Consider the following 27159-nt stretch of genomic DNA (forward strand, 5'->3'; position numbering starts at 1 on the left):
TTGTGTTTTCTGTTGGTTTTTGTTTTATTTAGCATGGAATGAAGAAATGCAGAATTGTGACCTTTACGGTGTAAGCACAGCTAGTCCTCAGCACAGGCTACAAATTGCCTATACCAAACAAGAAGTGTTCAGTTAAACTGGAGGGGAGAACAAACAAGGCATTAATACAGAATACATGTAAGATACAACACTAAAGCACAGAGATCAGTCACTGCTTTAGCGTGTTTGCAAAACTCAAGTTCTATAAAAGGACTTTACTATTGCAATCAATCATTCTAAACTTCAATAATTAAGGAAATAAAGTTCAGTTTTTCCAGCTTTCCTGTGTTTAACACTGAAAAGGCCCAGTAAATACGCCCTAGATCGCTGTATTTGCTGTTTCCCTTGCCCTTCTTCACTGTAAAGCCAGGCAACATCAGAGATGGAAAAAGCTTTATCATGAAGAAGAAAATCCAAAAGAATAATTTCCATAAACAATTTACTTCAAATAACTTGAGCAAAGGCTCTGACCTCTTAGACAACTTTTTCCTTTGTCCTCCTACTGCTTTCTCTTATGTTGCAATATACAGATGGAATCAATCACCTTACCCCGCCCTCTGACTTGCAAGCCTCAAAGAAGTTCTGATCCAGCAAAGAACCTTGGTTTATTTTCCTTCCCCCCTTAAACACCAACCATGCTTCCCTATCTTCTACTGGGAGTGAGAGACAGGCTGTTAATTTTTGAACAGCTGAATTCTCCAACTAATGAATCCTTAGCTTGCAGCAGACAACCAGAAGCAGATTATTCAGACAACTGCATTCAACTAAGCAGAGATAAAAACCCCATAGCTTTAGGTTAAGCTAAGCAGTATCAAATTTAGACAATCTTTGGTTTTGGCTGCTGCTTTTGTGCTTTTTGAGCACAACCTTGTTACCGTGATATCATAGAGAAAGTTTTGTACTGGTCTAAATTCTGTATCAAGAAACTATCAAATAAAGACAAGCTTTGTTCAGAAAAGTACTGTTTTTATTGACTCAAACTGTATTTACACAACACATTCATATGTTCAATATTTTACAGAACTCTGTAAAAAACTGACTAGTAAAACTGCAGGAGCCAAAGTGAGTTTAATTTAAGACACTGAACCACGAATACGATATTTAAGCAACTGTCCAGTTTCACTGTCAACTTAAATGGCAGTTCTCTGCAGAAAAACTCTTTCTAAAATCAAAGAGATGAAGGGGAAAGGATCAGGTAGTTTTGCAAAGCCAGTACTTTGTAAGACCAGATTTTCACATCTAACAATGCATTATGAATGATTTTTTTTTTTGGAAACAAGTCACATATAGGTATAGTTTAGATAAATAATCAAAAAATCCTTTGATTTTTGTAAGCTTACAGACATAAAAAAAAAGAGAGACCAGTGCCATAAAGGTTGTGTATGAATCTGAACTGTTTCAAAGCTGGAAAGGCTCAGTTCTGGCATTCCACTGCAGCTCAAATCCAATCTATGCTTCTTCAAATGGCAAATGAGAGATGACCACCTTTTACCAGTGAACTGATGATCTTGCATCCGTACATCAGAGGCAGAACATCCTTATCACATGAGATCACTCTTCCATTCATTCATAATACAGTTTGAATAAATATCGTTCTGTTTTGAAGTACAAACTAGGTGAGTTTGTTTCTCTTCCAGAGTGCAAGTCAACATCAGCACACACCTCACAGTTAAAATGGCATTCCTCCTCTGATCTGCCTAGCGACCTGTTCGTCTGTTGTCTCCTCTTTTTCTTTTTCACGCTCTTTGTTCCAGTCTTTAAGGCCTTCTGGTAGTGAAGTATCCTCATCCAAACTTCCGGTACCTTCAACAAATTCTTCATAAGTAGACTTTTCTGCAAAGGGTCTTGGACCAAGCAAGTCTAGCATATCACTTTTATCGAGCACTTCCTTCTCCAGCAGGCGCAGGGCAACCTGGGACACAAAAACTTATGTCACACACAGAATCACAGATTATGCTGAGTTGGAAGGACCCACAAGGGTCACTGAGCCCAGCTCCTGGCCCTGCACAGGACCATCCCCCAAAGTCACACCATGTGCCTGATAGCAACATCCAAATGCTTCTTGAACTCTGTCAGGCTTGGTGCTGTGACCACTTCCCTGGGGAGCTGTTCCGGTGCCCAAAACCCCTCTGGGTGAAGAGTCTTTTTCTAATATCCAACCTAAATTTCCCCTGACACAACTTCAGCCAAATCCCTTGGATTCTGTCACTGGTCACCACAGAGAAAAGATCAGTGTCTGTCCCTCCTCTTCCCCTCACAAGGAAGTTGTAACTGCAGTGAGGTCTCCCCTCAGTCTCCTCTTCTCCAGGATGCACAGACCAAGTGATCTCAAATACCTAAGCTATCCAATTTGGAAGAGTTTAAGGCAGTTTGGGACCAAATTTGTCACTGATTAATTCTGGTAGAAAAAACAGGTTGTTCAGAGTTCACCAAATATGAGATTCCCCCCCCATGAGCATTTAGGTAGTGAAAATACCATTTTTAACAAAAAAAATCTTACTTTCCAGATTTGTCAAAGTGCCCTCCCTATGGGCTACTGTTGCTGTTACTGTTATTTCAGAACAGCAGCCTCTTGCTGCTGCCAGAAGGCTCCTGACGCAAGACATGAAGCTATAGATGAAAACAAGCCTTCCCTTCCGTTCAGCCAGGATGGTTCAAGCAGGCTGCTGCTATGTACAAGCCAAGGAGCACCATGAAATACCAATGGGTACAATACTCTGTCAGGGTACTTTGCAACCTTCTTGGGTCAGCGAGTGATTTGTTCTGCACAAACCATGTTCAGTCATCTTTTTTGGGATAGTGACCTACTACACCACCATTTATGGAATCCATACAAACTTGTCCTCTTGTCAGTAAGTCTATTGGATGCCAAGCCTGGAAAATTACCCTTTTACTGTATCGGGCTTTCTGGGATGGAGGGACAGAATATGCACAAGATTAATCTCAGCTGCAGTGAGGCAGATCACAAGCAGCCAAGGGACAGGAAAGAAAGAACACAGTAAGGTAATATTTATTAACGTTCAAAAGGAATCCAGAGAAAAGAAGTTATACGAACTTCCCTTGTTATAGAGCTTCTTTTAGCCTAATTACGTGGGAATCAGGTATTTTGTCTTGGTTTTTTTAAGTTTCATATTTGTCTAGCACATCTACTAAACCCTTCTTTAGCAGATGGACTCTTCCCTCCAGCTTTCTATATGAATACTGACTATGTAAGGGAGGAGCGATGTTAAATCATGTTCGTGAGAAGCTCTGAGGTGTTCCAACACAAAAAGTTTTATTTACTTAAGTTTTGTGACACACTTTCAAGATTACATCAAATGGTGTTTGAGCAAACTTCCTCATATACTTTCATAGTCACTAATTTAAGTCTAATTCACTTCAGATTTTGGCTTACCAGTTGGAAATTAGTGGCTAAAAAGATGGTAATGCTCACCTTCTCCACTTCTGCTTTCTTCTCAGTAAGAAGAGTTAATGTTCTTTCATAAGCAATGTTAATTAGTGACCGCACCTCCTCATCTATCAATCTGGCAGTTGCCTCGCTGTAAGGTTTCTCTAACACCATGTCTCCTTGACGAGGGAGATCAAAGGAAATCTGCCCCACTTTTTCATTCATTCCAAACTGAACAATCTGAAGGAAAAAAAGAAAAAAAAGAAAATCAAACTAAAGAGAGACAGGAAGATTTTAGGGGGTGTTGATGTAAAATACGGTGAATCAAACTGAAAGGACAAAGTCATTCTGCTATGACCCAATCTTTTCTTCTAAAACCAACCAGCCCCTGAAAACTCGAGTCTACCTAAGTTAATGTACCTAACTCGACTTCCACTTATTTCTTTTTATTGAATAAATTGCAGGACATAAATACCACCATTTCAAGGTGGTTACTAGTCATATACATAGCACTTTGCTGGTTGAATACTAAGATACTACACAAGAAACACTTCAGCCTTCATTAATCAGTAAAACTCTTTTACCAGAAGTCTAAGTGTTTTTCCAACTGAAAATACTTCTGAAGTTTAGCATATTCCACTCACTTATGAAGATCAGTTGACTTAAATACTAAAGTAGAGGGTTTTGAAAATTTTGTCCTATCATGTACAAAATTCATATGCTATATTTCATTGCAGCACACTTCTCTGCCAGGGTGAAAAGGATTCTTATCTTGCTTGACTCATTACTGAATATTAACTCGTCCAGTTGCCAAATATAGATTTAAACCACTGCATTATGCTCCAGCAGAGGCAAGCTCAAACTGCTATTTATTTATTCACTCCACAGTTACTATCAATTTGATGGTTACTAAAGCAGCACTTCTCAGTTTAGCAAGATCAATATACGTATAACAAAGAATATTCAGAATTCAAAGAGATCTCAGCAATTAAAACAAAGCATCTTAACCTGCTTCTTTAGGAAAAGTTCAGTATTTTCATTAACATGGACAAAAATCTACACTTAATTTTTTTTTAATTTAGAACTGAACAAGAGTCACTGAAGATCCCATAAAATTAAGAGATCATTGCACATTTACTTTCAGACCTGGGACAAGAGGCAGCACACCAGAGACCAGGAAGTAGGCAGGACTTGGAGGCAGGAGATAAGTGTGCAGGGGAAGAGAAGCATACTCCAAAACATCACTTGCTCACCTTGTGAGAGTCTTATGACATCTCTTGTGCTGATGCAGGAAATGTAATAATGCACCTGTGTGTAGCACACAGCTACACTTAGGTGAGTCACTGCATTGATAAGATTTCAAATTACTCATCTATATTAGTTAATTATACAAACACAAACTGACGTCTTAATTTCCGTAGCCTTAACTGACAGCAAACAGTGCTTTAATACAAGGTTTTCTGGATTTCAAGTCTTCAAACTGGGCAATTGTAAATGTAGGATGAGATGATCAAACCTGAGCACTACATTTAATTTTAAAATATACAATTTCCTCATGTATTTGAATCCAACTCAATCGAACTGTGACCTGTGTGTACCTGTGGGCAAATGTAGGACAGTAATCAAAGCCCAATGCATGGACTGCCCTTCTCAGCCTGAAATAAAATACCTGAGTCATTAGCGACTCTAAACAACAGAATAATGTTTATCCATACAGTATTTTCTGAAACTAGGCTTTGGAGGTGCATACTTGATCAAATTGCATCATATCAAAATAATACTGACAGGCAGTAAAGAAAACAGTACAGTAGAAAAATATCTCAAGACCATACCTGAGCATATGCGCTCTGGGTTACCTTCTTCAAGTCATCCTGGGCGCCAGTCGTTATTCTTCCAAAGAAGATTTGCTCAGATACACGCCCCCCCAGAGTCATGCACATTCTGTCCAGTAGCTGCTCTTTGGTATAAAGATACTGTTCTTTGGGTAAATACTGAGCATAACCCAGTCCTTTACCTCGTGGGATAATAGATACCTACAATCAAAATTAGCAGAGTGTGAGAACTAAACAGTGTAAGAAAACATAAAGCATTCTTCAGTTTGACTTCATTTTTTATACCACAATCTACACCATACTCACCCTTGAGGTTTATTTCAGACATTATTTCCATTTACAGTTTTGCCCCCATTGTGTTTTATCCTTAAAAGCCCTGGCTAGCTCTAAACTGGGATAACAACTACTAGAATATCTGAAAAAGAAAGGTAAGACCACTGTCATATCTTTTCTCAAAGCAGTACTGTATTTTGAAAGTATTTTAATTAAAATCCACAATTCCTTGAGAGTTACCTGTTAGGTAACAGACAGAATACAACAGCATTTCTTCATCTCTAGCATTCCGAACAGTTGAAGGAGTTTCCACATTTAATACTACTATTCCTTCCAGTAGCAAATTGTATGAGATTCATTTTAAGCTTGAGATGAGATTAAAACCCCATCTACACAAAACTGTGAATGTTAAAGCAAATCTGGAAGATTGGGATGATTTTTAATTTATGTTCAACTTGTCAGGCTGTGCATCTAAAAAAGAGCAAATTAAAACTAAAACTCAGCCTTTAAATGCTAATTTTTATAGCTATGTTCCTGAAGTATGCCTGTGTAACCTGGTAAGACTAACTTAAACCACTGACTTATCCTGAAAGCCTCAGAGAAAATGCAGCTATCAAGGCAGGCAGGTCCTCCCCACAGGAGGATCAGGAGTCTCACCTTCCAAGGACATTTATGCTGCAAACTAGGTAACAGCTAAGTCAGAAAACAGTTAAGAAAGTTACAAGAAATTAATCAAAAAAAGTACCCTAAAAGTGACACACTTACAACACCTTTGTCAAGAGTATATATTTTAACATCCTCTCAACATTAGAGGGAAAAGAAAACACACAAAAAAGATGTCGTTCATGCTGCTGTTGAAGTACTAGTTTGAATTACTTTCCTTACCTTTAAGAGTGGGTCAGCATGTTCCAAAAACCATCCTGCAACTGCATGCCCTGCCTCATGATATGCTACTGTCTTTTTCTCCTCTGGTTGGAGTACTTGAGTTTTCTTTTCCAAACCTTTATAAAATAAATTTGGTTAATAGTTTCAGACACACCTTTCTCCTCTGAAATTCTTTACCTCATTTAGAAAGATGGTGAGCAACACTTAGGGGACATGTATACAATCTACTGAAAAACTTTAAAAATCCACGCAAACTTGCAAGTTCTACAAATTTACATCCTCTCCGTTTCACTGTAACCTTGCCCTTGATTAGACTTTTGAGTTTCAAAGTAAGTTCTTAAGAGTATTCAAGCATTTAAATAAAACATTTGCACTTTAAAAATCTAGTCGTTTTCCAGACTATTTCAGGCTAGCAGCAAAAGCATCCCTAAATACAAACAGCTTCTCCTCTTGTCATTTTGAAGAAATTAGGAAAGTGCCCTGATGAAATTTCTCTTTGTACCCCTTCCTCTACTACAGAAGTCAGAAATACAGACAGGATACTTTTTTCTAAATCTCAGATGTGTTCAGGAGGTAAAAAAAGCAACCTTGAAGACCAGTGGAAAGATTCAAAACGTGGCTTTATATATATATATTTTATACATATATATCTAAAAAAGGAAGTTTAGTGTCATATTATAATTTTTGAGAAACAATTGATGAGATTCACTTACCTCCAATAACTCTTTCAATTGCTTGCTCAAAATGCTTTTGGTTTATAGCATCTGAGAGATGCCTTGCAGCAATTAAAGCAGCTTCGTTACAAACATTAGCAATATCAGCACCTAAAAGCAGAGAAGGCTTGAACTAATGAAAATTTCCAACAATTTTCTGAGTTTAGCATAAAGACAACCTTACCTATAACTAGTTTGCCATAAATTCTCACAGAGCTTGAAAATGAAAAGTAATGTGCTCTGAACAGCTTAATTATTTAAGAGATATTTAAATACACATATTATGGTTAGAGGCTTTAGGACTTTTCTCATTAGTAGACAGCCAGAAAACAGAGTATTACCAGTGAAGTATTCATTTGACATATCCTACCTTCCCTTTCTGTCTGCAAAAGATTATACTTAAAGCAGTATATATTTAGCTGCATATATTTCCTACATTGAATTCAGTATAGCTCAGCTATTGGCATCTCTCTAGAGGATACCCCTTCACATTACTGGTTTCAAGCCATCTACTTGTTAACACTATTTGCAGCGATGCTATAGAAGTAACTGGGTTTAAACACCATCACTGTAGCTGCCAGAAACACTGACAATCAGATCTCAGAAAACCACTTTTATACAGACCAGGATAACAATAAAAAATTCAACTTCTGGTCAACAAAAATTTTAAATTAACTACATTATAAGCAAGTAATCAGAGTTCTCACATCCATTCCTAATTCAACACAAGCTTACAGTACATTTTCCAAGGAGCAGTTTTTACATTCAAAAAGAGAAATTCCCCACAAAAACAGGTCTTCTCTAGTAGGTCTCAAGAATGCAACAAACAAATGAAAGGACAAAGGAAGAAGACACACATGAGTGACAACGAGAAACCTCTTGATTGCTTTTACTGAAGAGAGAAGGAACTGCCATTTCATGTCACCCTGACTGAAACACACAAAACTTAAAGACTCTCAGAAATCTCCTACTTGCTCAAACTGCCAAAGAAAATTTCACACTGTACCAGTAAATACAACGAAATAAAATGCCATGCAGAAGCTCAGGTACAAGAAAACCAGAAGTGGTAGGGAAATAAAATATCTACAGCCTAAATGGTAAATGGAGAATAACAGTGGCATTAGCAGTTACTTACCAGAAAACCCAGGTGTTAGTGATGCCAGCTTTCTTGCTAGGTTATCTTTATCTAAGATACTGTCTAACTTCAGAGGTCTAAGATGAACTTTGAAAATGGATGCTCTTCCTTTTATATCTGGGGGTCCTTTAAGATAAAAGTCATATGATTTTACTTTCCACATATACATATGTATATATATTCAAATTGAATGTGTGCAAGGAAGTTATATATATAAATAGCTGCAGTGACTTCAGTGGTATTTCACAAACCCATAAGGATACAGCAATGCAGATAAAACTTACCAATGTAAATCTGCCTGTCAAAGCGTCCTGGTCTCATTAGGGCAGGGTCTAAAATATCTGGCCTATTAGTACCTGCCAAAATTACTACATTTGTGGTTGTATTAAATCCTGTTGAAAAAATGTAATAAAGAGAAAATCTGTGTAAATATAATTTCCATGAAAATAACCCTATCCAGTAATAAAAAACTGCCCGCTTTACAGGGTCATGTAAGAACTGACAGTTTAAACAAATGGTCTTAAAGCTAAAAATATTTCTATTTATTACAGCATTGTCCAGCTTTTCATAACAAGCAAGAAAATGGCCTTGGGCTCTGCTGTGTGAGGTACTATATCAAATCCTGCTTTATCTTCAAAATACAACAATAGATTAACTGCTCAGGAAATTGCAGATCCAGCATAGCTAGCTGTACTTTTTTACAGACAGACTGGTCTCATGCGGAGCATTTTTTGGCCTATTCAACTATGACAAAGAGTTGGGAGATGCAGAATGAGGGTTTTTTTCTGAATGAATTTTAGTAAAACACCAGGCTGTAGCAAAATGACTCACCATTCTTTCATTTCAGGGAGGTAAGGAAACAAAGACAATTTAGATTTAGACTAGAATCCAAATCTTGGTTAACAGGTCGGAACAAGCATATTAGTTCTTTCCCATAACCTTGTTATTACAGTGTAATATTAGACATTAAATACTTACCATCCATTTCTACTAAGAGCTGATTGAGTGTATTCTCTTGTTCACTTTGTCCTCCAAAGTTGCCCCTTCCTCTCTTCCTTCCTACTGCATCTATTTCATCAATGAACAGAATGCATGGGGCATTTTTACGAGCCAGAGCAAATAAGTCTCGAACCTTAACAGAAGAACAGAGAGCGAATCAGATTGGTTTGTAACTGCTGGGGGTTGGTGGGAGGGGAAGAGGCACATCAGTAACAGTATCCTTACAGTCCAGCACAGCTGTTAATAAGAATGCCAAGGCCTCCAGCCAGCTCCCAAGGCAATGATAAGTTACACTGTAGCTGCTGCTCAAAAAGAATCACTAATACGAGGGCTCAGGGGCTGACAAACACTTTCGCAATCCATAAACTGAGAACATCAAACTTTAGAAGTCTTAAGACTTTTCCTGCATAACTGAAATACATCTTCAGCGATAAAAGGTTCCAAATTGCAGAGATTTAAAGCAAGATTTCTTTTTAAGCTCTTTTTTAACACACAGTTTTTACAAACAGAATCAGAATGCAACTGCACAGTCATTGTTTATACTGGGAAAGTATGTTTTCTGTAGTTAGAACTGGGTGATGTAGCTCCTACATGTAGCTCAAACTTAAGGCTTACTTACAAGCATTACCACTGTAGTCTGACAACATGCTTTTATAGATGTTGACTTTTAGCCCTCCTGTGTCTGTCTTACACGGGCTAAAAAAACCCTTAATTCACCTCCAAAAGTTTATTTGGAAATCAAATTTCTTTCTAGAAATCTGGAAAAAACGTGCAGGACATGAGTAAATATCTTCTTTCAGCTATTACCTATCCAATTCTACTGCAGCAGTTTCAGCACAACGTGACTGACTTTTAGATGCAACATTGCAATGTTGCTCTGCTTGCAAACATAGCAGAAGGACTTCATTAAAACCACTTCAGTGAGTTAACAGACCTGTAACTCAGGAATCAAACTGGAGCAAACAGGAAATAAAAAATTATGGAAGAACTTTGACCTGATTGAGAATTATACACAGTTTAGAGCTTTACCACTTTATTTATTAGTGATGCAATTGGAGAAGGCTTCTCTGATGACAAACAACGTTTGGACAGTATGCTACATCAAGTGACTCTGATTTTTGAAAAAAGTACAATGAAAGAACATGATGTATGGCCAGACTTCACAAGCGCAGATTTGGGAAGGGCTCTCCCCACGTGCCCTTCCAGCCTGCACAGTGGATTTTTTAGGTGAGGCACAGCGTGTGCAGAACTGGCCCCACCGTTTAAGTCCTCAGGTCCATCTGCCACGGCCGAGCGAGCTTGGACAGTGACAGGGAAGTCCTCGGGACTGTCACAGCCCCCGGTACTGACCGGGGCTGACCCTGCTGAGCATCCGAGATGTGACGGGATGGGATGGCAGGGAGGCAATGAACTGCCAGGGGATGGTCCCACTGAGACTGGAACTCAGGACCTTGGAATTTGGAGTTCAGAGTGCTCTCCATTACACCACGGGACTGCTGCATATTTATATATACATATATCAAAAAATATAAACATGATAAACCAGGAGAAAGTGTCTGATGCTCAAAGCGAACTATGTTTCATTGGAAAGAGGTAGAAATCCAGAAATATACAACTGTTTTTCAGATGGAACAGAACTAGAGGTTTCCATAATGCACATACACTAAAAAACCATCACAGGAACCAAGGGTGTAAAAGCAGTTTTAATTCTAGCACATCCCAATTTACAAATTATTGATTTAGCATCAGTAACAGTTGTCTTATTTGCTAAATTAATAGGAACCAAAACTAGAATATTCTCTCATGTCATTTTCTGTAGGCATCAGAAATTATCAACTGTGTTGAAACCGTAGTTTACAGCCAAAGTTGTGTCAAATGATTTCATTAGGTAGTAAAAGCTGATAATCATTTGCACAGACAAGTACAAAAAGTAAGTCACTTTGCTCTGGGGCATTTCAGGTGTCTATTGACAACTAATAGCAATGTAGTCTGAGCATCATAATTATTTTAGGATACCTAATATTTTCTCAAATTTTTATTATGGTAAAATAGTATCAGTAACTTGTTTATACCATTTAACATGTTCTAAATGAGCGACTTTAAGAGAGTTAAGGCAAAAGTGCACAAAAAGTATTAGACAGATATACTTGGTTACTTAAATAATCTGATCTCCAGGAATCAGTCATTAGTTCCATGAACCCTGGACTCCTATTTCAACCAAAAGTTGTGTTTTCTAGACAACTTCTAAGAGTTTGAAACTACAAAGAGAATAAAGTTCTTCAAAGAAACAGGAATGATTTAGAGCAGGAGAAGGCAATCCCATGGCAGTAGTTAAATGAGCTACATATTTCTGATCCAGTCAGAAAATTTACTTCAGTGCAGAGCTTGCAGAGTTCTATATTCTTAAGCTACTGACAAGAGGTCAATCCTTCATGTTCTGCAACCAGATACTGAACTGCATTAGTTCCTTTTATGAAAGGTAATTCTATGATTCTTGTGTTTAGACAAGCATCTGGCATCACTTCTAAGTAATTTGCACAGAAGAAAGAACTTCACCTGAATTCAGTTTGTCTCCCAAACTTGAGAACATCCTTTCAACAACCAATACTGAAAGAAAAGAGCAAGGTCAAAGACTTACTCGAGCTGGACCCACACCAACAAACATCTCCAAGAACTCTGAGCCGTTGACTGTGATAAATGGTACATTAGCTTCTCCAGCTGTAGCTTTAGCCAGAAGTGTTTTCCCAGTACCTGGAGGACCTGTCAGAATTGCCCCCTGCAAGAGAAATGGGTATATTTTCCTCATGAAGAAAACATAACCACAAGCCTGTGAAATATCTTACTTAAAGATCTACATGTTACACTGGCTTTTCTTCCACCACAGTCAAAATAGTGCAAGGAAACAGACTGAAGATTAATACCTCATTTAAATAAGCAAAAGGAAAAAAAAAAGAGATGCAACATTGCCAGGTTTAGATTTACAGGAACAGTGTTTTCTTTGACTGACACATTAAACAAGAAAAAAAAAAAGGTATGTCATCAGATGGGCGCCCATGCCAGCACAGCCAAAAGGCAATTCTGCAACAATATATGCAAGAATGATGCTATACATGCATGTGACATATCATTTCTGATCCACGTGAACAGATAAAGTATTCCACAAGACAAGTCTTCTGGTACCACAGTTACACTGCTGGCACCTAATGACTATTTATTATTTTCCTGATTGCGACAAGAAGCTGGAAAGTACTGCACATGTAAACAATCCTAGTACAATTTAGAATACTGAGGACTACCAAAAGAATAAAGGCTTTATCTGCTAAGTCAACAATCCCTTACCTTTGGAATTTTTGCTCCCAGATCCTCATATTGTTTAGGATTTTTCAGAAAGTTAACAAACTCCATTATCTCCAACTTGGCCTCCTCACAGCCAGCCACATCTTTGAATTTAACGTCTATTTCATCCTTAAGAACTTTAGCTGTGGTTTCACCAACACTGAAAAGTCCACCCATTCCACGCCCTCCCCGACCTAAGCCTGCAGGACCTCTTCTTAAAGTGTACAGTAAAGAACCAATAATCAGGATTGTAGGCAGCAAACTCAGGAGAAATGACCTGTGGAAATAAAAAACCAAGTAAAACACATGTCACAAAAATCTATTACTGCACGTAATGTGTAGGAGATGTTGGTTCCACCATACACAACGAATTCAGAACTAGCCCTCCATTAACTTCTAATATTTATATTTCTGTAAGGTTGTTCACACTTGGAAACCAAAACAAATTTGAGAAGAAATTGCTATACTAATTGTTACTTGTTTTTAAACCAAGCACATCAAGTGACATTGATGAATTTTAGAGAAAAATTACAATACCTAATAAACAGAAATATCTATTTTTTTCCAAGGTAAATTCACAGGACTAGTCATGCAAATGCTTACATTCTCAAAATCAGTTGTATTAGGTTGCATATGATCAGTGTATGCTACAACTTCAAGTAGAAATTTTTCTCTAAAATACATACTTGTTTTTCTTCCCTTATGTCCTTCTCAATTTTTTTACATTTTCTTCTTCTTTCTATGCCTCCATCATTCTTTTCAAAGCTACAGAGTTTTTTGGGGGTTCTGCTTTATTGTGGGGTTTTCTGGTTTTTTTTCTTATTATTCATTGCCCACTACCCTTCACTGTCTGTCCTCTGGCTTTCTAGCACAACTCTGTACAAGCCAGAAATCCTAACACAGTCCTCATTGTCACAGTATCTGAGCACTGTACAGACTTTTCTGTGGAAAGGAAAAGCTTCAACAAAGAGGTCACAAGAGGTTCTATCAACACTCAGCAAAAACAAAAAATGGAGAAAAGCAGCACAGCCTAAGTGATCACTAAATTTTCAAGCTTTACTGGTAATGAACATTTCTGCCATAAGGAGGTAAAAATCTACATGAGCACCATCTCTGGAGCTCTACTGCTGTGCCTGGCTGACTGTTGCTCTACTCTAAGTCACTGGGAGGAAGGGTTTAAGTGAAGAAAGGAGTAATAGTAAAACATTTATGCAATAAGAGGCTATATTTAGCGTAAGAGGATATGGATTTCTTCATAGACAAAGTACTGAACAGCCTCTCTTACAGTTCCCACTCAAAGGCAAACCCAAGCTGATCGCTATTCTGATAATACCGCCACCTAGTGAATCCCAATGCATGGGTATTGCAAATCCACTTCTGTACTGTAAACACAACCATCTTTTTATCAGACTTCATTAAAGCAACTGCTTACCCATCACTCTCTGTTGAGTAGACTACAGGCAATCTGTTCTCCACTTCTATTCCCAGGTCTTGCTGCACAGTTTCCAGATTCCGTTCAAAAGTGTCCACACTCCCAATATTAAACCAGACGTACTGCGAGAAAAAAGCGGAGATCACCACAAAGTGCCCTACCTTATTCCAGCTTCACTACAACCCAACTCTGAACACATACACAAGAAATCATCAGACCAGATTCAGACCAAGGTTAAGTCGCCTTATCAAGTGTGTAACTGATGTAAGAGGCACATAATAAATCTAAAGGCTACCAAACTGAATACACTGCATATCAGTACAGAAATCATAACACCTGATAGTTTTGGTGCATTTAAACAGGAGAAATTCTGCAATTCTCTGTAGAACAAACAGGAGTAATACAGAGATCTTTACAAGGGAGCTACACAGTCAGAATAACACAGAGCACTGAACCTGGAAACACAGCAGTCATACAACTTACTGCTTCACATCAAGGTCTTATCCCTTCTGATTAAGAAAGGCAATTCTCTACTTTCACAGCCTCTATTAGCTTTAAATCTTCACAAAAAACAGCATGAATTTTACCATGCACCAGGAAAAAAACCATCCAGACATTACTTTCAAACAGTGTTGTTTGGTTTTTCAAGCAACCTCCCCTTTTGCACCATGATCTGCCTGATTTGCCCCTACTTACCCTAATATTAAAAAACAAAAAACTAGAGTAGTTCTGGGTATTAACTGATTGAGAAACCAAGGCAACTGGTTGTATGTGGGCTAAAGAGTAAGTATATTAATAAGCCACACTGAAACCCACTGATTAAGTAACTGCTGCAGATTTCACTTTATCCTGGAGAGACTTGCAGACCTTATTTCAGAAAGTCAGCTAAGGAACAACACCACCTAGATAACCTAACAAAATTGGTCTAAGACAACTTCTAAATTTTCTATTGTCTATCAGTTCTTTTATTTGCTTATTTATTTTTAATAGGTCCCTGCCATTGGGTATTATTCTTCGGAGAATTTTTGCCTGCATTAGTTTAACCCTAACTAGATAAAGTGCTACTAGAAAAGCAACTCCCTGAAATAAGTACTTTGAAGACAAAACTAAACATTTCTCTTTGTTTTCTCAAATAACTGGTTAAAAACAGTCTAGAACAGATAAGATCCTAAAGTATGTACCATTAAGTCTGGTGTTTTCTTGAGCAGATGGAAAACAGCACCTAAAAGTAAAGAACCTTCAGCAATTTCTCACTCTTCCTGTTTACATGTCTGTATTAAGAGAATGATGCTGGAAAGGAACTAGTTGCCATAGTTTTAAGGTATCTATGGCAAAAAAACAGGTACAGTATAGTGAAAAACACACTATGTAGGATAATGTAACAGTAAGGGAGAAAACATATTTTAGATTATTATTAATGCTCCAGACCAAGTTTTCTGCATCAAACTCTACCTAAAAAGATTGCTTTGCTGTTTCTGCTGTCTCATGTATACGTACTAAAAGTGTTTACCCATTCATGAGGAGACTTTCCAGGGACAAAGATGACTCTAACAAAGCGCTTGTTCACCACTTCAAGTCTGTCCACCTGTAGGAGGAAAGAACAAAAATGTGGGAAGGGCACACAGTCACTGCACTTCATCACACTGAGAGCTACAGATACCACAACCAAATTGTTTTCCAGTGAGGAGAATAAAATCAATCTTTTACATCAGGATGGTTGCACGATCTACAGTTTGCCATTAGGAATCATGTATGTAATCAGGATGAAAGGAATACTGGCATGTTACAATTTAGATTGAAAGACTGACATCATACCCTTTTTTCAAGGAAAAAAACAATGCATGCCTCAACAAAAATCATAGTTACAGTGGAATAGTTGAACAATACTTTACTATTTCAGTGGTGAAACAACAAAAGAAAAAACCCGTATGATTCCCAACTCTTATTACAGCAGCTTCCAAAACAGACCAAGCTGAATAGAATGAGGGAAAGCTTAAATTTGCTCTTACAATTGTTTTCTCCAACAGAAAAGACCTCCTGTACTATCAAACTAAACACAATAACATTAGTTAGATAAAGAAGTATTTAGTTGAAGTAACGGACACCATATAAATGAAACATAAAAACTGAGCTGTTGGTTTGCAGGTATATACTATTAAGCTCTTCTTTAGAAATCTCCTCAAATGGTTTGTTTTTTGAATTTGACAGGGTCTCTCCAAAAGATAACTAAAGATTTTACCACTTTTTCTTCCTCTTTCCGTAAAATAACTGGCTTCAGCATCTTTAAAGCACTTAAAACTAGCAGTGGTTCTAGATGTCTGGCCTGAATTTCACACAGGTTAGTAAGGTTGTTCCCTGAACTCACTAGGTGTGGCCACTTCTGGTAGAACTGAAGCAAAACATGAGCTAAGAAGTCCCTCTATATAGAACTAACCTGATTTCATGTAATACGACCTGAACATCTTTGCTTTGAAAAAACACATAACACTCAGTAGTGTGGTCTTCTCTCCACCACTATGGCAACCAACAGCGTTTGACAGCTACATACTTAGATGTGAATATCCAGACTACATCTTGCAAAAACACAAGAAACTTGGTTTTGTGCAACAGCCTACTTTCACAATGCTTTTCTGCAACAAGGCTTCGGGCTTTTTCACTTTAACAGCTGAAAACTGATCTTTTTACCAAGCTAAGTGTCTTACTGCTTCACAACAAATATAATCAACAAGGGGTTTTTTCCACAAGATGTACACACAATCATCATTTAAGAACAAGACTGACTGTAAGACACAGTCTAGGCAGAAGAGGAGAAGCACATAGAGCAGTTCTGCATAGCTCAGCAAGATGAAGAAAGGTAAGAACTACCCTGTTTAGCAGCTTACCAAAGTAATGGAGGGGTAGGAAGCATGGAGTTAACAGAAAATCCCAGGTCGTAAAACCTACATGAAGGAGGAAGCAAGCCAGTACTTTGCAACCTGTAGGCAAAGCTACAAGCAGGGAGAAAATAAAGCAAAGAACTAGTGGCTCCTGAAGTGGAAAAAGACTGTAAGACATGATCTGTTGAGCTTCAGGGCATCACCAACCTATTACTCCAAGAGTGGAAAGTTGCCAAGTTCTACAGAGAGATAGGACACCAATGATAAAATTGATTGCTCCAGTAGTGGCTTCAGGTAAGAAAAAACACAGGAGGAAAAAACAAAGAGAGGATGCTATTTTACAACATAGTTAGACTAATTTGTGGTCCTTGAAGGGATGCCAATTTATTGTACTTGAAGGGAGTCTTCCATTACCTACTCCCACCTTTCTGTTCACACCACTGCTTCTCAGATTCACCAAGGAACTCATTTCAGGCAGGAAACAAGCAGAAAACCTCTTCCTTCAGAGGGATGTGCTCATGGAAGTGCTTGAGGTCAGGAGCAAGCTTCTTCCAAAGGCAGCTGGCGTGTGTGCTTAAGCCACTAGGTCAGCTTACAGATAAAACAAAACTATAAAACAACACCCTGAGTATGGCTACACTGCCCTTCAAACCACCATCCTCATGAGCTGCCCGACAAAGAAATTTTGTCCTGAGCTGCTATTCCCTCTCCTCTCTTGAAATGACATAAATCTCCACACATCCATCTAGAACATTAGATCAAGGAAGTGATTCAAATAAAAGCTAATCCCTTTTTCCCTCAAAAGGTACTCTTGAACCAGTTCTCACTCCACAGGCACAAGAACACAAGCATAAGTGGGAAGGCAGAAATGAGCATCTTCAGCAGATTATTTTTTGAATTGATTCCCCTCAGTACTTACCACTCCTTTAGAAAGGTAGTTATTGACAAAGTCTTTCCAGGTGATTTCTCTCCCAGGGACCCTGAAGAAGAAGTAGTATACAACCATTGTCCAAAAAAAAGAACTTCCCACTACATACATCCGAAACTCCCTGACGTCCCAAGGAATGTCACCCTAGGAAATGGAGAGGAATAAAATGGGATTAGAGTCTGTAATACAGTAACCACGTAACAAACAGGTTCTAGTGTATCTTTCTGGCTTCTATCCCCTGCCCTCTTGGCTGCCACAGCGACTGTCGAAGGTCTGCTTTGATGGATGAGGACACTGCAGTAACTTCAGATACAACTGAGGAATTACAGCACTAGTAGAAAATCCATAAGTGTTTTACAAATAGCAATTGAACAGTTTTGATCTGTGAATTACTGTTTTTAGAAAAAAAAATTTGCCATTCATCACAGGACCTTTCTGCCTCCATTCTAACACAATTACCCTTGCCCTTCAGGACTACATGCAATACTGACAGAAAATAAGGGGGAAAATCTCGCAGGAAAAAATCCCAGAAGGGGGAAGAATATTATGTGCACCACGTAAAACCAGAAAAATATTTTTTATATCCCTGTACTGCCAGATTCTATCATCTTTGTGCTACAGCTAATGGCAATAAATTTCAAAAAGCAACTCACATATTGTGGTAGTTTGGGTTTTAGTTTTAGCTAGGCCTCAGTTTTAGCAGGCCAGAGAATCTGATGTAGATTGGAGGGGACAAGCATCACCTGACTTAAGCAACCAAAGAAATATTTCATACCAGATGACGCAAACTGAGATATAAATAGAGTAGAGTAGGTGTGTGTTGTATTATAGTTTTAATTTTCTCCTTTCTGTATAAATATATAAACATGTTCTGAGTTTCCAGGTTTTTTTCCTCCCTTTTCTCAGCAGGGAGAGGGAGGCTCTGACACTGTATTGGGCAGTTGGTGTTTTGCCAGCTCAACCCAGGACACATATATATTCCATTAAGGTCTGAACAGGTAAGAGTAAACTACATTTAACTAGCATTGTGTGGTCAGAAAGTTTTACAAACTGACATTCTGAAACAAAATACAGCTCTGAAGTTAAAGCTCTAAAGTTCCACTATAAGAATACTGACTCCTAGCAACCACATTCACACAGCTCAAAATTCCATTACCATTCCTGAACCAGAGGTAAATGCCTCTGGAGTTACACACAAAACTGTTATTTATGAAAGGTGCTGACTGGGGAGCCACCTAGAGCCAGGTGTCATGAAGTACGAGGTACAGGAGGCTTAAGGAAGATCTAGGCAATCAGATCATGGCCTCAAAAAGCAAAGAACATGAAATGTTATTTCATGGAGACAGTGACATAAAGAAAGACATTTTAAAGTCAATACCTTCTGTAATCTGGTCCACCAGTTAGTTTCTTCTTTCTTGCCACCTTTTTTTCCACCACTGCCACCTCCTCCACTACTAGTCCCACTAGGCTGTCGGGCACTAGCTTGCTTTGCTTCTAACAAAAAAAAAACAAAACAAAAAAACAATCAAAAACACAAGCATAAAACCATAAAATCTTTACATCTTCTATCAGTCTCACACTATTTTTTATTAGTTTTAAAATTGTTGTTCTGAAAAATGTACTAGCCTGCCAAGCCACAATTAGATCACGTGAGAAACAGCATTTTTCATAGAAAAGCAAATATATAGTCCATCAAGGGGCAGACAGACATCTATCTCATACAGTTATGACCAGGAGAGAGGTCTATTAACACTTGGGCACCAAGAACTGAAGAGCTGTTCTGGATTCTCATCCAAAGAGACAAGTCTGGCTATTCTATACAACAAAATGAGTATTTTAGCTGGCTCAGGAAAAGCTGAGAGCTACACACAGACACAATTTCTGAATGCACAGTTAATGACAACTAATAGAAAACAGTAAAACAAGAATATAAGCTCAGTATTCTAACTGAAGCATAAGAGAAAATAAATACTATTACAGAAGAGAAATATTTATTTTGCTTTCATATGGTGTATAATAAAAACATACAAATTTGCACTTTTAAACTAATCTGCTACAGAAACTTCTTACCTGAAAAATAAAGAAAAAACCCAAAATCCAAATCTGCAATTGTTATGCCCAAGTCTAATTTAATGAATACACACTCCACAAAGAACTGAAGTCAAGAAAGCTTTCTGTACCTTTTGTTTCTGCAGGTGCACCTTTAGTTCCATTAGCTTTCTTCCCATTGGGAAAATATTTTTCAAATCCTGTTAAGAGAGAGGTAAGGAGCTCGTAATTGTTTTTTAACTCACAATTCTCTTATCACACTTCAGTAGTCACAACTTGAATGTGTACACCACCAAAGCAGCTTGCAACATATAGATTGCAAAAATAGCTTTGTTCCTGTCTTATTGTTGAAAAAACTCTGCCAGGTCTCCATAAACAAATCTACTACCGTTGGCATGAAAATATCAAATGTATTTAATAACCTAAAGTAAAGTTACCCTTTTAACCAGAGACAGACCAGTTTAGTTCAACAGAAAACTGCATTGCATAGCATGAAGTTAAGCAAACCAGTTAAATAGCTCCCAAAAATCCCATAAATCGATGTTCCATCTCAAGATTAATGGCTGGTTTAGTAGAAGAACTTACTTCCCCACAGACACGAAACCCGAATAGCACACAAGTGCAGCCCTCAGCAAGGAATGCAGTCTGCTTCCTTTTACTGATCAAAGTATAATCACCTTTGGGAGGTTGAGAGAAAAGCCTTCTGCAAGCAGCGATTACACTTGCCAAGACAGTACTTCTGTCAGCAGTAACTCCAGGGGTAACTTTTTCACAGAGCTGAAAGACAAAAAAGAAACATAAAGCAGCAAGAAGGTGTCACAAAAAAATCTTCAAGCTTTCTAGTAGTCATTAACTGCAGCCAGTCAGAGAGTACTTCACAAGTGGAACTTTACAACAGACTTCACTGTAAGTGTTGTGGGCCAGAGCACAAGACAACAGTGGAAAAAGAAAAGTTAATCAAATGAGTAATTTCTACAGCAATAATATTTTTATTCTCATTGTTAAGAACAGAGTTTCATCTTAGATACAAACAAAACTTTCTTTATTAAAAGAGCAAAATCAAGCAGGAAACACTACAAGCTATGAACATTAAATACACATTGATTCTACGGGAAATATTTCATAATATCAGCTGAATGACACTTAAGTGCAACACTAACTGGTGGTACAAGCACAATCCACACAGTACTGAATCGTGTTTTGTTAAAGAAATGCAGCTCTTTTCAAATAGTTAAGATCTTTTAACTTCTGAATATGAAAGCCTTGCTTGAATCCAAAAGAAATGGATGTGATAGACAATGCTTACATCCAGCTAAAAAAACAACACAGTTCAAAAAGACCTAAAGTCCTATGCAGGTAAAAATCCAGTTAGAAAAACAGAACAAACTCAAGCCTATTGCACCTTGTTCTAAGGTTAATTATTGTTATTCATCATTTAAGTGTGATGAGAGAAATTGAAATAAACTTACTAATTCTTAAGAAACTTTTGGTATCGTAACTGAGTACTTAAAAACAGAGTAAACTGCAATTTTATTACAGAGAAATCATACCTCATTTCTTCAAGAACGATATATTTTAGATAAAATACCAACTTTTTCCCTTCATAAGCTTTCCCAGCACTTCTAAGAAAATACTATGCATACCAGGATTTCCTCACAGACTTTCTTTCTGCCTCCACTCCCTTCCACCCCATAAAGGCACTCAGTCTCCTCCTGTTCTTTTTGATTAGAAGCTCTTTACCTTAAGAGTCAGAGAAAAACTCAAATGCCAAAACCAAAAAACACCAGCTGAAAACCAACAGGTCCTAAGAAAACATGACCCAATGTACCCTTGCAAGACAGCAAACACCATCTAGGACCGACACCTTTGAGATGGCATCTGTGAAAGAAAGCTCAGTGTTAAAGTCAAGGCACAACGGTTGTAAACAAAACTTATATTTGCATATTAGAGAAACTTGTAGAATATTAGATTGCATGATAAACCTACCCTGGGAATACAGACATACCATTAACTGAATACTAACCCTCCTGAAGTCTTCTGTCTGAGAGCTTCCCCCTTCACCCCTTATTAATGATGAAATACATTAGACTTATTTCGAGCAGCCATGTATGTAGTTCCACCTGCTGGAACCAAGAGGAATACCAAAATGTTCTTACTGCTTGCTTTTGCTGTAGACTGAGCCAAGAAATCTTGGGCTGCTTGATCAAGCCATTAATTTTGTGCCACTGCATGTCTGAGTAAAATCTGATACTGAAAATCCAACAGGATACTCTACTGATCATAAAAAGCATGTGCAGTGCAGATAGTCTGGAGAGCAGCTCCTATAGAGAACAGCTACAAGGTCCATACACTATGACCTCCAACACAGACAGCTGCACCTGCCCTCACAGAGGAGGCTTTAGGACAATGCTGTGCATCCATGTGGGCAATAAAATAAAACAAACCTGTCACAGACCATCTGTAGTTCGAATACAGACAGGCGGTGAATGTTGCAGCAACTGATGAAATTCAAAGAAACATCCAGTACTACTGGCTTTTCTTCTATGTCAGTGGTTTTCTACAACACCCAAAAACTAGGGAGTTAATTCTGCAAACTCAGAGTACCTTTTCTTTGTAAAGAGACAGGAATATTCAGAAATCTTTACTGCAACTAAAACAAAGACACTGCTCATGTTTAAAAGAAAAATGTAAGTAAGCCAAACCCAACTGCCTGGCTCAGCTAGCCCAGCATGAGTTTACTAAGCATTAAGTTACAGCTTTGGTGAAGGAGAGAGAAAGGTAAGCAGATGGAGCTTTGGAGAAGACCTGAATAATGGGACTGGCTTTTTGCTGGATTGTCTCTACAGATTCTGAATTCCATGAATAAGTGCACAGTCACCTGTCAAGTTAATATGCAGAGAGCTGAGTGCTTTAAAGTTGTTTAGTGAGAAAAGGAGACACCTGACTTCATGGCATATTCAGTAAGTCACCGGCCCGAGAAGAGATGTCCTCATTAATGCCTGTGAGTATCCGAGGGGAGGGTGCCAAGAGGATGGAGCCGGGCTCTTCCCGGTGGGGTCAAGGAACAGAACAAGAAGCAACTGACAGAAACTGATGCACATGAAGTTCCACCTGAACATAAGTAAGAACTTCTTTACTGTGCAAGTGACCGAGCACTGGAACAAAGCCCAGAGAGGTTGTGGAGTCTCCGCCACAAGGGATATTCAAGAACTCTCTAAATCATCACCACAAAAACTGACCATATTTATCCTGTTACAGAGCCTGTCCCCGGGTTGTCTGGCAATGGGACTGCCACAGCAAGCTCAGGGGATACAAGAACACCACGGCCTAAACAGCAAAGGGAAAGCAAACAAAACACATTTGACTGGATGCCGTTTCAGACTGTCTCTCTCCTGGGAAACTCTGCCCAGCTTCTCTCAGTCAGAGGCAAAAACTGTCACAGTACATAAAGCAAAAAAACCCAACCTGTCTATTTTTCCCTTTCAGCCAAAGCTTGTGACACACTCCTAAAAATCAAGACTATTTTTTTAATATAAATTCTAAATAAGCAAAGTACACAAAAGTCAGTTTTACAGTTAAAATAACCCATAAAATGTTACTATACCAGAGTTTAACATAAACCCAAAATCACCAGAAGAACTACAAGTCTACAAACCTTTGTAAGCGTAATCCATTTTTTAAAAACTGAGGCTACACAAGGCAAGACCAGAAAATCCACTTGCTTAGATATGCAAGCACAAGACAAAGAATCTGTTAATTCTAGAAAATGACAAGTTTACAGTTTGATCCATAAACAATTTCAAAATCAAAGTAAAATTAAGCTAAAGTCTTAAGCATCTAATAGCCACCAAACTATTACATGAGAGCATACTGGCAGGGGGCTGGGGACAGACACAACAAAAAGCTGGTAAAGAAATTTAACTTAATTAACATTACTTTTTACAAGGGCAGATAGTGACAGGACAAGGGGGATTGTTTTAAGCTAAGAGTAGAGATTTAGATTAGAGCTAGGAAGAAATTCTTTACTCAGAGGGTGCTGAAACACTGGAACAGGTTGCCCAGAGGAGTTGTGAATGACCCATGCCTGGAACTGTTCAAGGTCAGGTTGGATGGGGCTTTGAGCAACCTGGTCTACTGAGTGCCACCCCCGCCCATGGCAAAGGGGTTGAGACTCGATGACCTTTAAGGTCCCCTCCAACCAAAGCCTTTCTAAGATTTTATGATTCCAAGTTAATCACTTTTTTTTAAAAGATCAACTTTAAAAAGTAATGGCCTGTATGAAAAAGAAGTTCATTGTTTTGTTGCCTACACACAAAGCCAGAACGAATACAAAGTCCCCTTCCTAAGTTCCATTCCAAAAAAGAACTCATTAGATTTTACTGAAAGAAACAAGGATTAGCTTCCTGAGAGACATGCAGCACTGCTGACAGTTTATTGTTGTAGCAATGTTCATCTCTGATCAAGCAAAAACACAAATTCAACATTAAAACTGAAATGCATATTCATACTGAGGACCAAGTTGTAACATAATTCTGTATAGTCATCTCACAATTACCACCATCCAGGGATAACCTTCATACCTACAAAGGTCTGATTGTTCCCCACCCCATGTTAACCAGAACACAAAGCAACCCTCCCAAGATGTCATGGAGACACAGGAATGAAGCACCTCCCGTTGCCCAAGCAGCAGCAGGCCTGTCATTGCAATACACCTCTTGTAACAGCTGACACTAAAGGCCCTTTTAGCAAGAACAAACCCCGAACCATCACAATTTATCAGTTAATCCCAGAACAGTAGGTTCAGATCCACAGGACCTGCAATCCCGGGATGCAAACAACCAGCCACTAGCCTTCTCTTTTCCACCACAGTGACAACCCAAACAAACTGCTCAGTCATTAACCTGTGACATTTCAGTCTCTCACACAGTCACAAACCCACCCAATCCGAATTGTCCCCCTGAGAAAAGAGTGGAAAAACTTTTGAGTTAGGTGGGACACAGCGCTGGGGAACTGGGAACCATTTCCAGGCATGACAGGCTGAGAAAGTTGGGGCTGTTCAGCCTGGAGAAGAGAAGGTTGCATGGAGACCTCACAGCACCTTCCAGTATCTGAAGGGGACTCACGGGAAAGCCAGAGAGGGGCTCTTCATCAGGAACTGTAGTGACAGGACAAGGAATAACGGGTACAAACTGAAAGAGGTGAAGTTTAGGTTAGATATTAGGAAGAAATTCTTTACTGTGAGGGTGATGAGGCACTGGAACAGGTTACCCAGAGCAGCTGTGGATGCCCCAAGCACTGAAGTGTTCCAGGCCAGGCTGGATGGGGCTCTGGCCGAGCAGAAGGTGTTCCCTGCCCATGGCAGGGGCGGTTGGAACGGGATGATCTTTAAGGTCCCTTCCAACTCCTAACATTCCACGATGCTACGAATACCGCCGGGATGCAGCAGCTCCGGGACGCCGCCCTGTCTCCCTTCGGCAAGATGCCCCGGGGACCCGCAGTGCCCGCAGGTTTTCCCGCACGGCCTCGGTGCCGCTGCCGGCCCGGGGGACGCCGCGCTCACGCCCACCCTGCCCAGGCCCTCGGTCCCCGCAGCCCGAACGGGGTGAGGATGAGCCAGGGGAGGCCGCGGGGCGCAGCGCGGAGCCCCAGCCTCGGGCAGCGGGTGCCTCTGCCCGCCCCGGGGCCGCCCCCACGGCACCTGCGGCCCTCGCTCGCCCCCGCGCTCGCCGCTCACCTGCGCCAGGCAGGGCCTCGGCCCGGGCAGCAGCCCCGTCGTGCAGAGCGGGCGGTGCGGGGGCACTGCGGGCAAACCCCGGCGGCGCCCGCCCCGCGCCAGCAGCAGGTACCGGTGCGCCATGGCCGCCTCGCCGCCTGACGTCACCGCGCCGCACCGGCACTTCCGCCGCGTCCCAAGGGCGCCCCGGGCCCGCCCCCGCGGGAGGCCCCGCCCACAAGAGGAGGAGCTAGCGGGGCGCGCTGAGGCCACGCCCACCCATCACACCCCACCCCGGGCCCGGCCTGGCACGGCCTGGCACGGCCGGTCAGGGTTAATCAGGCTGGGAAACTGCTCTGAGGTCAGCCAGGCCAACCTGTGACCGAGCATCAACACGTCAACTGGACCATGGCACTAAGTGCCACGCCCAGTCTTTCCTTAAACACCTCCAAAGACAGTGACTCCACCCCTCCCTTGGGCAGCTCATTCCAGTGTCTATCACCCTTTCTGTGAAGGATTTTGTCCTATGTCCAACCTAAACCTGCCCTTACACAGCCTAAGACTGTCCTCTCGTCCTGTCGCTGGTTGCCTGGGAGAAGAGACCAATCCCTGTCTGGCCACAACCTCTTTCAGGGAGTTGCAGAGAGTGATGAGGTCACACCGAGCCTCCTCTCCAGGCTAAACACCCTCAGCTCCCTCAGCTGTACCTCACAGAACTTGTGCTCCAGTCCCTTCATCAGCTTTGTTGCCTTTCTCTAGACCCACTTCAGCATCCCAGTGTCCTTCCTGAACTGAGGGGCCCAGAACTGAACAGCCTCACCAATACAGAGCACAGGGGGACAGTCACTGACCCAATCCTGATGGCCACACTGTTCATCACACTATTCCTGATACAAGCCATAATCAAATTGGTCTTCCTGGCCACCTGGCCACTGCGATTGACCAGCTGCTGTTGACCGGCACCCCCAGGTCCTTTTCCACTGGGCCACTCTGTGCCCAGCCTGTGGCACTGTATGGGGTTATTGTGGCCAAAGGGCAGGATGCAGCACTTGGCCTTGTTGAACTTCATGCCATTGGCCTCGGCCCATCTATCCAGCTTGTCCAGATCCCTCTGCAGAGTCAAGGGCACGGGTGACGTGTCAGGGTCCAGCCCAGCCCAGCCTAGTCAGTGCCACTGAGAAGGGCAGGGTAAACTCCGTGCCAGTTTACCCTGTGGTAACATCCTACAAAGCCTGGTGATGGGAAATGAAAAAACTTGTCTCCTGTTTTCCTCTGCTATGTAGGGCATATCATATTGACCTGTTTGCTGTAGAATTACTCCGTGCAAAGTCCTCTAAGTGAACTCATGTGCTTGACGTCATCACTGTTAAGGAAACATCCCAATCTAACCATCCACGAGACTCTCTGGCAGCCACACTGTCACTGCTGGGACCGAAGCCCATTCCCAGTGGGCAGCTCCAGTGAGCCCATGGCTGCCCCACTGGGCTCCCCACACATCCCACTCACACCCAGCCAGACCTCATTTCCTTGCCAGTTCGACCCCAGGTTTCCCACAGGACAG

At 40.3% G+C, this 27159-nt stretch overlaps 1 protein-coding gene across 1 annotated transcript; it reads right to left on the reverse strand.

Moving 5' to 3' along the window:
* Window positions 1-973: 973 nt before the first annotated feature.
* AFG3L2 (AFG3 like matrix AAA peptidase subunit 2) lies at window positions 974-25781 on the reverse strand. Its single transcript, XM_071554852.1, has 17 exons — window positions 25620-25781; window positions 20563-20662; window positions 20017-20085; window positions 19215-19330; window positions 17828-17980; window positions 15543-15617; window positions 14033-14154; window positions 12604-12877; window positions 11903-12040; window positions 9244-9397; window positions 8550-8657; window positions 8266-8391; window positions 7131-7241; window positions 6418-6533; window positions 5260-5460; window positions 3473-3667; window positions 974-1951 (listed from the first exon to the last, which is right to left on the reverse strand). The coding sequence occupies exons 1-17, from the start codon at window positions 25740-25742 to the stop codon at window positions 1709-1711; spliced, it is 2424 nt and encodes an 807-aa protein (XP_071410953.1). The 5' UTR covers window positions 25743-25781; the 3' UTR covers window positions 974-1708.
* Window positions 25782-27159: the final 1378 nt, after the last annotated feature.

The sequence above is a fragment of the Pithys albifrons genome, chromosome 4 (assembly GCF_047495875.1).
Source record: "Pithys albifrons albifrons isolate INPA30051 chromosome 4, PitAlb_v1, whole genome shotgun sequence".
Lineage (NCBI taxonomy): Eukaryota > Metazoa > Chordata > Aves > Passeriformes > Thamnophilidae > Pithys > Pithys albifrons.

Excerpts from the sequence above, each read along its gene's own strand:
- AFG3L2 (XM_071554852.1), bottom strand. The coding sequence starts at position 25,742 with ATGGCGCACCGGTACCTGCTGCTGGCGCGGGGCGGGCGCCGCCGGGGT. Across the intron at positions 8,392-8,549 it reads TGACAGGCAGATTTACATTG|GACCCCCAGATATAAAAGGA; the intron begins GTAAGTTTTATC and ends TTTATCTTAAAG. Across the intron at positions 7,242-8,265 it reads ACTAACACCTGGGTTTTCTG|GTGCTGATATTGCTAATGTT; the intron begins GTAAGTAACTGC and ends CTCTGCTTTTAG.